The sequence below is a fragment of the Nelusetta ayraudi genome, unplaced genomic scaffold (assembly GCF_046127955.1).
Source record: "Nelusetta ayraudi isolate G7.1 ecotype Tasmania unplaced genomic scaffold, CSIRO-AGI_Nayr_v1 ptg000017l, whole genome shotgun sequence".
NCBI lineage: Eukaryota > Metazoa > Chordata > Actinopteri > Tetraodontiformes > Monacanthidae > Nelusetta > Nelusetta ayraudi.
Window position 1 is genome coordinate 1,756,362 of NW_027466067.1, and position 12,675 is coordinate 1,769,036.

A 12,675-nucleotide genomic window follows, 5' to 3' on the forward strand; every position below is an offset into this window, starting at 1 on the left:
CCTGCTGGAACCCAGTCAGTCAGTCAGTCAGTCAGTGGTCTGAGTGACGTCGCAGCAGCAGCAGCAGCAGGAGTTTGCCGGCCCTCCCCAAATCCACCTCTACCTCCAAAGTGCATTCACACACCGCTAAACTACACCAAACTTCATTCATCATCACTGCTGCTCTTGTCTGTTCCACATTCTAACAGTGATTAAGACAATTCCCACCATAATAAACTCTTCTTGCCAAGACAGCAATGTGGATGCGTCTAAAACAGAATAAAATTAAAATCACTTTTAACGTTCTGGTTAAGACTGACCCCCTCCTTTTCCCCTCCACGCATTAAAGGGCAGCCACCAGACAGCATCAAAAACCAGAGTGAATACAGACACAGTGGGTTTTCTGGAACTGCATGTTTTGGTTGCACACTTTCTAAAACGTGGAGAAAGAAAAAAAAAGAGAAGTGAAGGAAGGATAAATCCCCATTTCTGAAGAATTTATTTACTTTTTGGAGACCATTTTGCTAGGGCGTTTGGGAAAGGAAATCTTTGCTGACTGGATCATTGATGTTCTTTTCCTGACAGCCTTGTAAAACAGCCACTTTTCAATAATGTAGCATTAACACCAGCCAAGTAAAAAAAAAGCAAAGCAATTGCTTACACTAGATGAATTGATTCAAAAGACTGTGACTGTCTTTCTATGCAAATGATACCCTTTATTAAAAATTTCACTCCAGACCAAGGAAGAGCCAAAAAGAGCAAGATAGCAACCCTCATTATAAAGTTTGTTGTTTTTTCCCTTGGTAACTTACCTGTCTCACATACAGTTTTGTACAAACATTCAGTTTAGCACCATTGCAATGCGCTGAATATTTACCCAAACAGAAACATTGCGCTTTAAAATTACGGATTTCTGATTTATTTCTATCCATGTGTTTATAAACTTGGACCTGCATGGGACAGGGAATAAACTTCTGGGCAGCAAATGATCAATACACGTCATAGCCACTGAGGCACTGTGTGGAAAGAGTTGTAAGTGGTAGGTAGGTGCAACTTGAGGTGATCCAGGGATGATGTAACAAACCCACATTTACCAAAAAGCCCCGAGATGCTTTTGGTTTCAAGAGCATTCTAAGCAGCCAAAGAAGAGTCTTCAACCTTTCGTGTTTCAAATAGTCTAAAGTTCATCCATGTGTATTTGAGCCACTGGCAAAACAGTGCTGTGACTCACTTCTGTGGAAACTAAACTTGAATCTTTAAATCTGATTCCATTTAACTTTCTTGAATATTAGATTGGAATGCGTAGATTTATATGGGGGTACAGCAAAATCTTACATTCAATTAAAAATCCCAGTGGATACAGTGAATTTCTTCAAAAAGAAAAGAGAACTTTCGGAAGAAAAAAAACCTCACCACGAGCAAAAAAATCTTTTGTCTCTTTTTGCTGGCAGGTTATGTAATGGTATAGAGAAAAGCTTTTTCATAGACCGTAAACCAAGGAAGTTTCGCATTTTGGAATTCAAGTAATAAATCATACCCTTGATTTTAGTCTTAAGCTAGCGCCAAAAAAGTCTTTCCCAAATATAAAAGAATCTATTGTTAAGAGAATTCAATGTGTATGCAAGATTTTTAGGTTCATAATTCTGCCCATTTTAAACCAACAAAATACTATTACATAACAGGAAGATGAACCCTGGGGCTCTTTCTAAAAAGGAAAATTATACTCAACTGGAAAAACAGTGTATTGAATCAAGAACTTCTCCACCTTACGGAATACTAAAAGAAATGGCAGATTATGTAAGTTTTGGCCCATGTCGGTGTTTTGTAGAAAGGAAGCGAACGTATCCAAACATCAGTCATCACTATTCCAGGCTCAGTCACATTGAAAACAACAATTGATGGTTTCAACGTCTGGTTTAAATGTCTCCAATTTTTTTTTCTCACCAACAGTTTTTTAAACAGCATTTGTAGCCGAGCCATGTGCTGAAACTTATTTACATATCTAAGTTGAGAATGTTTTACCTCTCTTGCAAGCCACATCGAGATGGAAATGTGAAATTGGTGGATCGCTCAACAATTAAATGATTAACAAACAAAACAAACTTTTATCTATTTGTTTTATTTGTTTTCATATAATCCTGGACCAGATTATGGCACAGACAGAGCCCTGATTATGCACATTTTACAAACAGTTCTGGGGCTTTTGCATTCCTTTTCTAATAATCCCTCTGTTTACTTGCTAAGTGGTCCTGTGGGCTTCATTAGTGACCACTGAAGGCGTCGAAACCAAAGCCTGCGTGAAAAGCTGGAACAGTGCTGACACCTAGTGAGTCTTTACTGACAGTATTGCATTTTGCAGAACAAAAGCTTCTTTGTTCTCGAGGGGCAACGAAGAAGAGGGAGAAAATCGGAGTTAGCATACAATGAGCACAAGTGAGGTATAATCTCAGCAATCTACTTGATTCCAGGGCCTCTTGCACTTCACTCAACGAGCTCACACGGAGCAGACAAAGAACCAGCTCTTGTGCTAACATGCATTTATATTTGAAGTGCTTGAAGATTTTCATGGTGCATCTTTAAAAAAAAAAAAATAGAAAGGAAACAGAAACCTGACAGATTAGACGTAACTCAAATCCAAGTCATTAGCATTTGGTGTTTTTTTTTATACGTTTTGTTTTTATCAATAACTATTCATAGTTCAGTCAAGAGATGAACAATATCTCCAAGTGTAATGGGCGCGTGTGAGGACCCAAAAGCAGCACCTTACAGACAGAATATTTTGGTTTTTACACTTTTAATAAGGTTCAGTTCTGAAACAATCAGCACTGCTGCAGGATTTAATACCGTTTGAAATGTAACTTAAATATCAGCAGGGGGGAACCAGGCAGGAAGCTCAGCTGGCAATAAAAATGGTTAGAAAATTCAGAAAAGCAAGATGATATACCAGGGCAGGCAGAGTTGGTCACAGTAGAAAATCAATCAGGGTTGGGAAAGTACTGGACAGTCTTGCATAGCAAAGAAGGATGTGGCAGTGAGTGTGTGAGGCTGTCAGGGACGGCAGGTGTGGGCCGAGGGCTTGATTGCTGGGGAGCAGAGTGACAGGTGTGAATGATTGTCCTTCAGAGTGGGCAGAGTGGGCAGCGCTGTGCTGTGGCAGAGGGAAGCACAGGTGGACCGTGACAGCCAGTGAGAGTTGAGGGAATGTATGTACAATGTGGCCAGATTAATCCTAGGATTGATTTTAGTCCTTTGTTTACCTTTGCGCATGTGCAAATAAACAAAATGAATCATTTTATCATGCTCACTGTGCTGAAGAGTCACAACTAGGCGTGACTTCGAGACAAGGAATCACAAGCACTGATTCATAATAGTCTTCTGTCTGACGTGCAGAGGGGCAAAGGGCAGGTAAACTATGAAGTAGCAAATGACACTACTGACCAGCAGGTGGTAGCAAATCACAGTCTCCCAATGGCAAAGGGCGAATAACGCTTGTGACGTCACATATTTTGAAATCCACATTCCAAACTTTAACGTCAGAAGGGCTTATTTATTTTTTATTCATTCGCTTGTTTATTTATTCATTATTGTACCTCCCGATTGATTTGAAACCTTTCCTTAGGTTCACACCCTCTTATATTCCACAAAGTCAGTTTTCCTTCCCATTTCCAGCCCAAAGAGTTTATTACTCATTGTTAATTTCTCACCCACATTCAGGTGCGCCGCTATATAGCAGTTTTTGGCCCGAACGCTAACAATCAATTGGGCCCGCCGTCCTTCCATTAAGCATGACGGCATCCTTTTGGGGTCTTCCATTAAAAAACATATCTCGCTTCCTCCATACAAATCTATTCCAAAAGACTCTTGCTGCCTGAGTTATTTCTCTCTCCCAGTGAGTCCCAGTAAGGTTCAGATCATGGGATGGATCAGCTCATGGCTGGGAGTTGCTTCAGGTTGTCTCCCCGGCATGAAAGACCTCCCCTGCTCCACCCAGCGAGGTGACTTTCCAGGGCTGCTTTATTGTCCGAGTAAGTGAAAGCACCATTCATCTGGTTTGTGTCATGACTGGAGCGAGCACTTCATGCGTCATTCTTTCATGTACAGCTCAGGGCCGCGGCACACCTCCGCCCTGTTCACACAGCTGCGATGGAGGCCAAGCTGAACTCCAAAAAAGGAGCAGCAGGTCGTCAGTGCTCCACGGCCAATGTCCCGAACAGTTGATAGAATTTTACCTGTGCACACAAACAGGTCTCCAAAGTGCGAGATGATGTGGACCTCGCTGCTCATTTGGAACCCTCCTCCTCCTCCTCCTCCTCCTCCTTCCCCTCCTCCTCCTCCTTTACCCCCTCCCCTTCCCTTCCCTCTCCTTTCCTTTCCCGCCGTGCTAGTCCCTCGCTCGGCCAGATGGATTACCTCATCAATGAAGGTTCCCAGAATCACATCCTGTGTGCGCGTCCCACCAGCGCACAGTCTCCATTCAGTGTTGGGAGAACTGCATTCACTCGCTCACGTTACTCGCCCATGATGCAATTGTAAACAACAAATAATACACTATTGCTTGTAAAGTTGGAATGGTTTTTGTTTTCGGACACAATCGCCACTTTGTTCATTTTTATGTGCGTCAGTAATGACTTCTGGCCAGCTGCGATGTGTGTCCCAGTTATCCAGTGGATGTGAATTTTCGTACTTAACGTTTGTATAAAAGGTAGAAGTATTTTATTCCAGCTTTATAGGCGACAGTGAATGTCATCATTATCATTCCTCTCTGTTTGTCTGCTCAGTCTAGAGGAGCCACAAAGGAAACTGCTAATTTTGTCCACACAGGAAAGCGTCTTCATGCCATCAAAGAGACGTTCAAAAGCGGGCCATGGGTGGTTTGATGAAGTCAGCCGTCGCACCAGCAGTGCAACAACAAATCGCAAGTCACATCACACGAAGGGACGAGAAGAAAATGCCCAGAGGAAGACAAAGAGGTCCCTGCAAGCTCATGTGAAGCAATGGCAAGTTGATGATGGAGCATTTAATAGATCTCAACAGGGCTGAAACTCACTTTGCTGCACAAAGTGGTTGTTGCAAGTGAAAGTTGCAATTTTCCAAAAGGAAGCATGATGAGTGGGGGGGGTAGGAGAAGTACTCTCATTACAATCTACAACAGCGAAAGTAGTCTGCAAGTCACAAATGGCGCCGTTGCTCCCCACTGGGCCGTGCGACTGAGAGGAAGTTTTCGATGTTATACAGTATTTTTTTTTTTTTTTTTGTCCCTCCTCAAAAGGAACAATTATGGAGCAGGCAATGCTGATAACACCTAAGGAATTTGAAGCATGCACAAACAGCCCTTCCCCCATCCACTCAGCTCTCTCTGCGTCTCCCCTTCCCCCTGCCGTCTCTCCTTCCTTCGCACTCCATCACCGCGCTGCCTCTTTACTCTCAAAATCTGTTGCTCAGATTACTTCCAGCTGGAATTTAGAGTAAATAGGCTCCGCAGAGCTGGTCCAAATCTAAATGTCTAAATAGACGCCAGAATTTGTGTTTCATTTATTTGTGAATGCTCATTCATAAGCAAATGTGAGGTGCAAAAAGTCATTTTAGGAGGGACTTTTAAAAAAGATTTTTAATCATAAAGCATACTATTGTTGCCATTGGCATTCGTGCTCACGAATATGTTCCAGCATTAATGCTTGCTAAGGCACGCGCCGTTTGAGTAATCTTCATTTCACAAGCAGCATTTAGTCTCGTCAGTAGATGTTTAATGTCTGCTGGTCCCCCTTGGTATGAACCCCCCGTGCAAGTGAGTACTGTTGCTTTGTTTCTGTTGAAACTTGAATTTAAAAAAATACCAAAAGAATGAAATGTCCAGATCGGGCCTATGCTAATTTGTCTATTGACTCTACAAAATGTCGCAATTGCGGTGAAGTCCACATTTTTGCACACTAAGTTTTGTTTCTCTTGTAGAATAAAACCAAAGACGTGCTGAGCAAATACTATCACATTGTTTTATTTCCCCCTGATGGTCTCCTCAGCAGAATGCGCTCCCTTTGGAGACACATTCCACACAGTGGGATTGCTTGACTGATTGGCTTTGGTGTTGTGCTTTGTGTGTGGTCCGTCCAGAGGGAAACTCACTTTTCTCATGTGAAGTTCATACATGCATGTTTTCATTTATGCCATCAAAGCCAAGTTTTCTTTGGTAGAAAGAACGCATCTAGAATCTGTTGACAGAATTATACTTGTCATATTAATTAACTGGTGTATTTACCAGCAATGTGACAGCTATATTGTTTTGTTTTTTTATTAAAATTCTATTCAAAGAGTCATTAACTTTTGGTATTTCTATCACTAACTAGACGACCGTAATGATGCAAAACTGTCTGATTCTAAAAATTCTTAACAATTAAGATTTTGCTTTTGCCTTTGTGATGCATTTTTGTTTTTATATTGCAAAATGATGGTAAAAACTTTTAAACTATTTTGAAATAAAAGTTCCTGTCAATGTTTTGTTTGTCACTTTTTATCTTTAGCTCTTAAAAGCAACCCTTTTACTTCACCCTCTATTTGCACCATTTGCCAGCCCTCCCCCTCTGTTAGCAATTCTGACCTTGAACCCCTTGGTGACAGTTTCAGTGACCGGAGCCCCTCACTCACACATGAACTCCCTGAACCCTTTTGCACCATTCATATCCACCTTCCTCCACAAGCCCTGGCTGCCCTTCCTCCTAAACAACAGCTCACTTTGATGACAGAGGTTCACCCCCCACACCGCCGGACGCTGCTGTGTGTGTGTGTGTGTGTGTGTGTGTGTGTGTGTGTGTGTGTGTGTGTGTGTGTGTGTGTGCGTGTATGTGTGTGTGTGTGTGTGTGTGTAGGCAGGCGGGGGGGTGTGAGTTGTTAAGGCAGGAAAACGGTGGTATTTCCTCACGTGCTCTTCATTACAGTGTACCTGTTCTGTTTTATGTTGTCATTTAAACTTTTTAGCAAATCTGTTTGTTTGTTTTTTTTGCATTTCATTTAAAATGACAATTACTATGAATGCAAGTTACAAATCTTTCAAGCTGAAAAAAAGATTTGTTTGAGTTTTTAGGGGAATTTTTGGGATGTCGTTCCTTTGTTGAACGAATTACAAATTAAACTGGAAAATGAAAAGAAAGAAAATGAAGTGAAATAGGCAGTAAGGGCAATACACCATCTTCACACGCGCGCGCGCGCGCACACACACACACACACACACACACACACTACTACAAGAGACTACTTCAGTATCCTGGAAGTAATAAGGGCAGCACATTTGGGATGGAGAGGCCTGGGTGACCTAGCAACGAGCCTGTTGACGTCCAAACAATGTTAATGTCGTCAAAATGTCTCGTAGTGCCAGACTGAGGTTCTGCTGAGTGCAACAATGTCACTGGTGTGTTCCTGAAGTGCAGACTGAGGAAAAGCCCACATACTTGCTAGCAGACTGAATGAGTCCAAGACAAAATGCCTCCAGAGCTAATTCATAGAAATTCTTTTCTTAGCACGGTATTTGTCACTGTGTGGCTCAAAGTGACAAACTTCAGTGCTGACTGGCTGAGTGGCAGTCGACAAAGGAATTACAAAACAAAACAGAGAAGCATTTTAATTGTTTTGATGGTTGTTTATTAAACTTAATATGACTTCAAACAATCTATGTAAAAGTATTTTAGGACAAATGGCCTATTTCATTTTAGCAGAGTTGTTCCTTCTATACACTTCTCGGCTGCATTGGTTTTGAGCTACAGGCAAACGCCAGGGGAACGTTAAGCTCCCTTATTTGAATAAGTATTCTGAGGGGAAGTGAGCTTTTCCCAACCCACCAGTTAGAGAGAAACCAAAAGGAGCACAATGGGACACGCTGGAATTATCCGTCAAAACAGATTCCAAGCAAGTTAGTTAATTCTCTGGCAACATTATGTTTGTGCTTTCTGTGTGAACAAATAACACTCTCAAGAATCTCAAGAAATATTCTCCCAATGTTTCTACATGAAGCAGAATGATAGTGTTAAATTCCTCCTTTTTTCAAAAATGTTCTTTTGAATTGAGTTTTGAACCCACCCCAAATGTTCCATTTAACACATGGTTGGACTATCATAATACATAACAGTATGTGTATATTACATTGTGGTTCACATTGCTTTGGTATGGAAAGAGAATTGGTGGATAAGTGAGAAAGGGGGAATAAACAGCAAAATTACCAAGGCACACTTGGTATGTGGGAAAAGCTGAATGCCAGACTCGGTTAATAATTGTTGTAGCGGAACGAGTACTAAATACCTTTGTAAAGACCCTTAAAGGCATCATATTACAACTGCCATCTGCGCTTGGATGTACCAGTGTCTGGCAATTTAAATATACCACAGAAATAGATAAAAAAGCATCTGTCAGGCAGGTTTGAGTGAGGCATGAAAGACGACTTTAGTACCAAAGTCTTTTATATTCTGGTAGCCAGTAGTTAGGTTGGTTTAGGCCTGTGTGTGTGTGTGTGTGTGTGTGCGTGCGTGTGCGTGCGCGTGCGCATGAGTGTGTCTTGTATGTTTCTTGCCTAAAGAGAAGACTGCAGGACACGGTCATGGGGAGAACAAGCCACACCAGTATTACCACATTACACCATTGCCAGTCAAACATGGATGTTTATTTTAAGTAATTTACCAAACAACATCTTTGTCAGAGAGTGTGCTCAGGCTGTGACGAGGCTATCAAGAGGCCTCACTGTCTCTCACACAGGGCTGCTTTGCATCAGCGCTGCCTGCGCCACATAATTACTCACAACAAGGTAATGGAAGGAATATGGTCTTGCATAGGGTGTAAGTGGCACGAGGACCATTAGCTAAGAAATGAACCGGTGGAGAGAGAAATTAAATAGGCCGCTATAAGGGATGTGATATTCCAAAGTTCAAACAGAAATGTCAATTCAATTCAGAACTGCTAGATATGTGTGGACTTTGACCTGCACTGAGCCTGATTTTTTTTTTCTCTCGTTCAGCTGTAGAATTTCCCATGAAAATGAAAATAGGGACTGCAATAATGGAATTTTTCATTTTTCGATAAGAGAGGCGCTCGCTTGTATTCAGGCTTCGAAACAATTAACGTGTTACACTAAATAGACAAGAGGGATTACATATAAACTCATTTTGTGATATTAACACCGGTAGTCTGATCAAACAGAATGGCGAGATTAGACTTAATTAAATTGAGCTTTTAGACATCATGCGGTAGAGGATGCTCATAAATCTTATTTTAAGACACAGATAACAGATTGACTGGCACGAGTAAGGGAAAGAAAGCAGATGTGATCTCTTGGAAGAGCTCCATGGGCCAGCCGTGATTAGGCTGGATGAGACTGGCCTGATACTTTTTTTTAGATAGTTGCGTCAAAGGAATTTTGATCATACGCTTGATGATGATTTTATCAACACTTTATAGTGTATGACCTGAAGTGTGGCAAAATGAGTAAAGAATTTTGACTTCAGCATCATCTTTGAGTGAAGCTGATTTTAATAGTTATTTCAAAAATAACTCCTCCATTTGAATTCCAGAAGTTCAAATATCACATACTTTATATGCGATATTCACATTGTCAGACTCCTGCTGGGGAAAAGTGAAATGCACGTCATGAAACTAAGGCCCAAGAGCTGGTTCAACTGGCTTCCTACATTGTAAAGTGTCATGTGTCTGTGTTTTATTCCATTACTTTTTCATTCTGTTCCTTATTTGTTTTTTGCTTGTTCATCAGCTTTACGTTAAAAAAAAATAAATAGGTGCAACAAGTTTTAAAAAGTGAAATAGCACATAGGTTTATTTGGAAAAGTAGATAGATAGATAGATAGATAGATAGATAGATGGCTTCTCAAGGTGGTAGAGAGTCAAAAGGGGAAACTCAAGGTGAGACAACACAGCGAAAGAGGGGGTGCTAACAATTCACAAAACGATGATGATCAAAATTGTGACAACAGTCTCTACTCGTGTTAGGTGAGGACAGGGGCCGCCTGGGGGAGGGGAGTAGAAAGAAAGAAAGAAAGAAAGAAAGAAAGAAAGAAAGAAAGAAATGCCATTGCACGTGACTTTGTGGCCATTTTGCCCTGGGAATTGGAGTTTCGGGAAGCTTCTTTTTTTCAGTTATCTTTGCTCCGAGAGAGATAACAGTGGGCGGTAGGTGAGGTTGAACTAATCCCCTCTCTTTCCCCTGGACCCCCCTGTAGCCGCGCGGTGCTCCAACATGAAGTGGCTCAGGGGCCGGCGGTGGGGGCGCGCGCTCGCCCGCCCGCCCGTCCAGCACCAGGCAGCAGCAGCAGCAGCAGCAGCACCACTCGCAGTCTAGCAGCGGGACTCCAGGCTCTCACTTCCCCAGCTGCTGACGTCAGCTGGCAGCCTGGGCTGTGCTCGCCGCTCCGGACATAGCGCCGAGAAAATGCTGCTCTCCGTACCGCCAAGGGCAGGAATCAACCCCTACAACGGCTACAACAGCAGAAACAACAAAAAGGTAAAAACCCATGTCGGATTTCTCCGCGATTTCCGCCTTGTTTTGCCCTGTAGGCAAAACACGCCCGTGTGTGCCGCGACCAGAGAGAGGCTTGTGACAGTGAGCTGCAGTGTCCTTGAAAGGCGAATCGGGACCGAAATGAAGTTAAAACTGCGCGCAGTGAGAACACGGACCGTGAACCGGCCGCGGTGCGTTCACGGTGGATGTTTTATCCTCGTCGTCGCTGTCACGTTGGTCGCCCGGTGTTTGTGCCGCTCTTTATTTTGTTGTTGTTGTTGCTGCAATTACTTGTATTTGCGTGCTGTGTTGTGTTTGTTTGGGTAGTACACAGCGAGGATGTCGATATGAAAAAAAAAGAAAGAAGAAAAAGTCAATGGTGGAAGAGCAACTTTTTTTTTTTTTTTTTTTTTTTTTTTTTTTTTAATGGTTGAGTGTGTCGCGTCGGGATAAGCGCGTCTGTGTCCGGGATGTGTTTGTGGGAGTGGGGGTAGGGCAGGGTGGCTGGACTGGACTGGCCGAGTTGAGGGGACGTGCTACGGAATACATTATCGCGCCTTCTCGATGCCCCCGGAGCTCCGAGCTTCTCTCATATCTGGCGCTATATCGGCTCCTCATTGTCTTCGCTGCCCCGCGCAACTTCGCAAAGTTCTCTCTCTCTCTCTCTCTCTCTCTCTCTCTCTCTCTCTCTCTCTCTCTCTCTCTCTCTCTCGCGTTCCCCCTCTTGTTTCCCAGCCGAAAGCGGGATATGCCCCACCCCTTCAAAAATCCCACCGCAGCAGCAGCAGCAGCACCGTGACCAACATTCCCCTCGATCGTTCGTTGATCGAGCTCCCGGGGGTTCGTTTCGGTGCGTTGACATGGTCACCTTTGTAACCAATAGGTGAGGGGAAGATACTGTTACATAAACGCACTAGGTCGAGGTTCACTTTGTTAGCACGCCGAGTTTTGCTGCCTCGCGTTCGAAACAAGTACACATTGGAGTGTCTGTACTTTCTTTTCTTTCTTTCATTCTTTTTCCCTTTTCTTCCACGCCCAAACTGCCCCCTTTTCGCTTATTAAATAGCGGCGTCATGTTGTGATTTCACTTTCACTTCGTGCGCAGTACACGAGCGTATTGCGTGACGCCGAATCAAAATTGAATATTGACGTCTTTGCTCTCAGACTGACTGCCTGACTTGCTGACTGACTGCCCGGCCTCCCATTGCCTGACACACTGTAAACACAAGTGTCTGCGAGTCACACACGTTTAAACGAAGCTGAATTGTCAGTGATAACCACACACACGTCAGTTAAAGAAACATACAGCATACACGGCAAAAACCTTTGGGTGGACTGCAGCTAAATCATGAAAAATTCTATTCAACAAAGAATGTAAGCGATTTAATCCCCAGTTCTCATCCCCCCGACCCCCCCCCCCCAAAAAAAAACCAAACAAACAAACAAACAAAAAAACTCATCTTTTTGTGGGGCAGAAGTTCACAAGGAGGTTAACCTCCTGTTGTGATTCCTAGCATTTTCTCCTCGCACCTCCACCTTCCCGCTCTTTTATCTCTCGCTCACATTCTGCTGTGCCTAAGCTGCGGTAATACACAAAATAAAAGTCTGCGCGCAAGGTAAACACGCAGGGGGTCTGAGAAAAGTGCCCTTTGTGTGCGGAAGGTGATTACCTTGCTAGCCGGACCACTAAAAGGTGTTTGGTTTCTGTTGTGCTTAAAGCCAAATGCTCCTCCCCTGACTCGGCACCTCATTTCCTCCCTCAAATAAATAGAATTAATGTTCTCAAATTGAATTTGGTTGGTTTCCGCGTAAAGCTTCCTGGGTGGAAAAATAACAGGAGGCGGTTTGTCGCCTCTTAAAGTATCATGCGTCTTTGGTCGGGGCCCTGCGGAGCAGCTTGTTTTTGCACTTGCCAATCAGTCCTTTTTCTCAAACTGTCAACTTGCGTCTAGGTGTGTTTCATTCACGTTACGCTCTATTGGACCGCAAATCCTAGATATGAAGAGACATTAAAATGGAGAACACACATGCAAAAAGATTTAAGTCCAAAATCTTTAGGATGTGACCTGATTTGTGAAATAAGTCAATTTGATGAACAGTTCTTCCCTTCATTCCGGTAACAGCTTTGGGTTTTTTTATAATGTGTTATGCTTTCAGTTTGTTCAAGTGATTGTCTAATTCTTGAGAATATGATATTTAAAGATCTTGAG

At 42.9% G+C, this 12,675-nt stretch overlaps 1 protein-coding gene across 2 annotated transcripts in view; it reads left to right on the top strand.

Moving 5' to 3' along the window:
- Window positions 1-10,121: 10,121 nt before the first annotated feature.
- LOC142887174 (RNA-binding motif, single-stranded-interacting protein 2-like) overlaps window positions 10,122-12,675 on the top strand; it is a 31,168-nt gene continuing 28,614 nt past the window's right edge. For both annotated transcript variants that reach the window (XM_076024616.1, XM_076024617.1), the window contains exon 1: window positions 10,122-10,468. In XM_076024616.1, coding sequence (XP_075880731.1) covers window positions 10,397-10,468 — 72 coding nt within the window. In that variant the 5' untranslated portion in view covers window positions 10,122-10,396. The remainder of the gene's footprint in view (window positions 10,469-12,675) is intronic.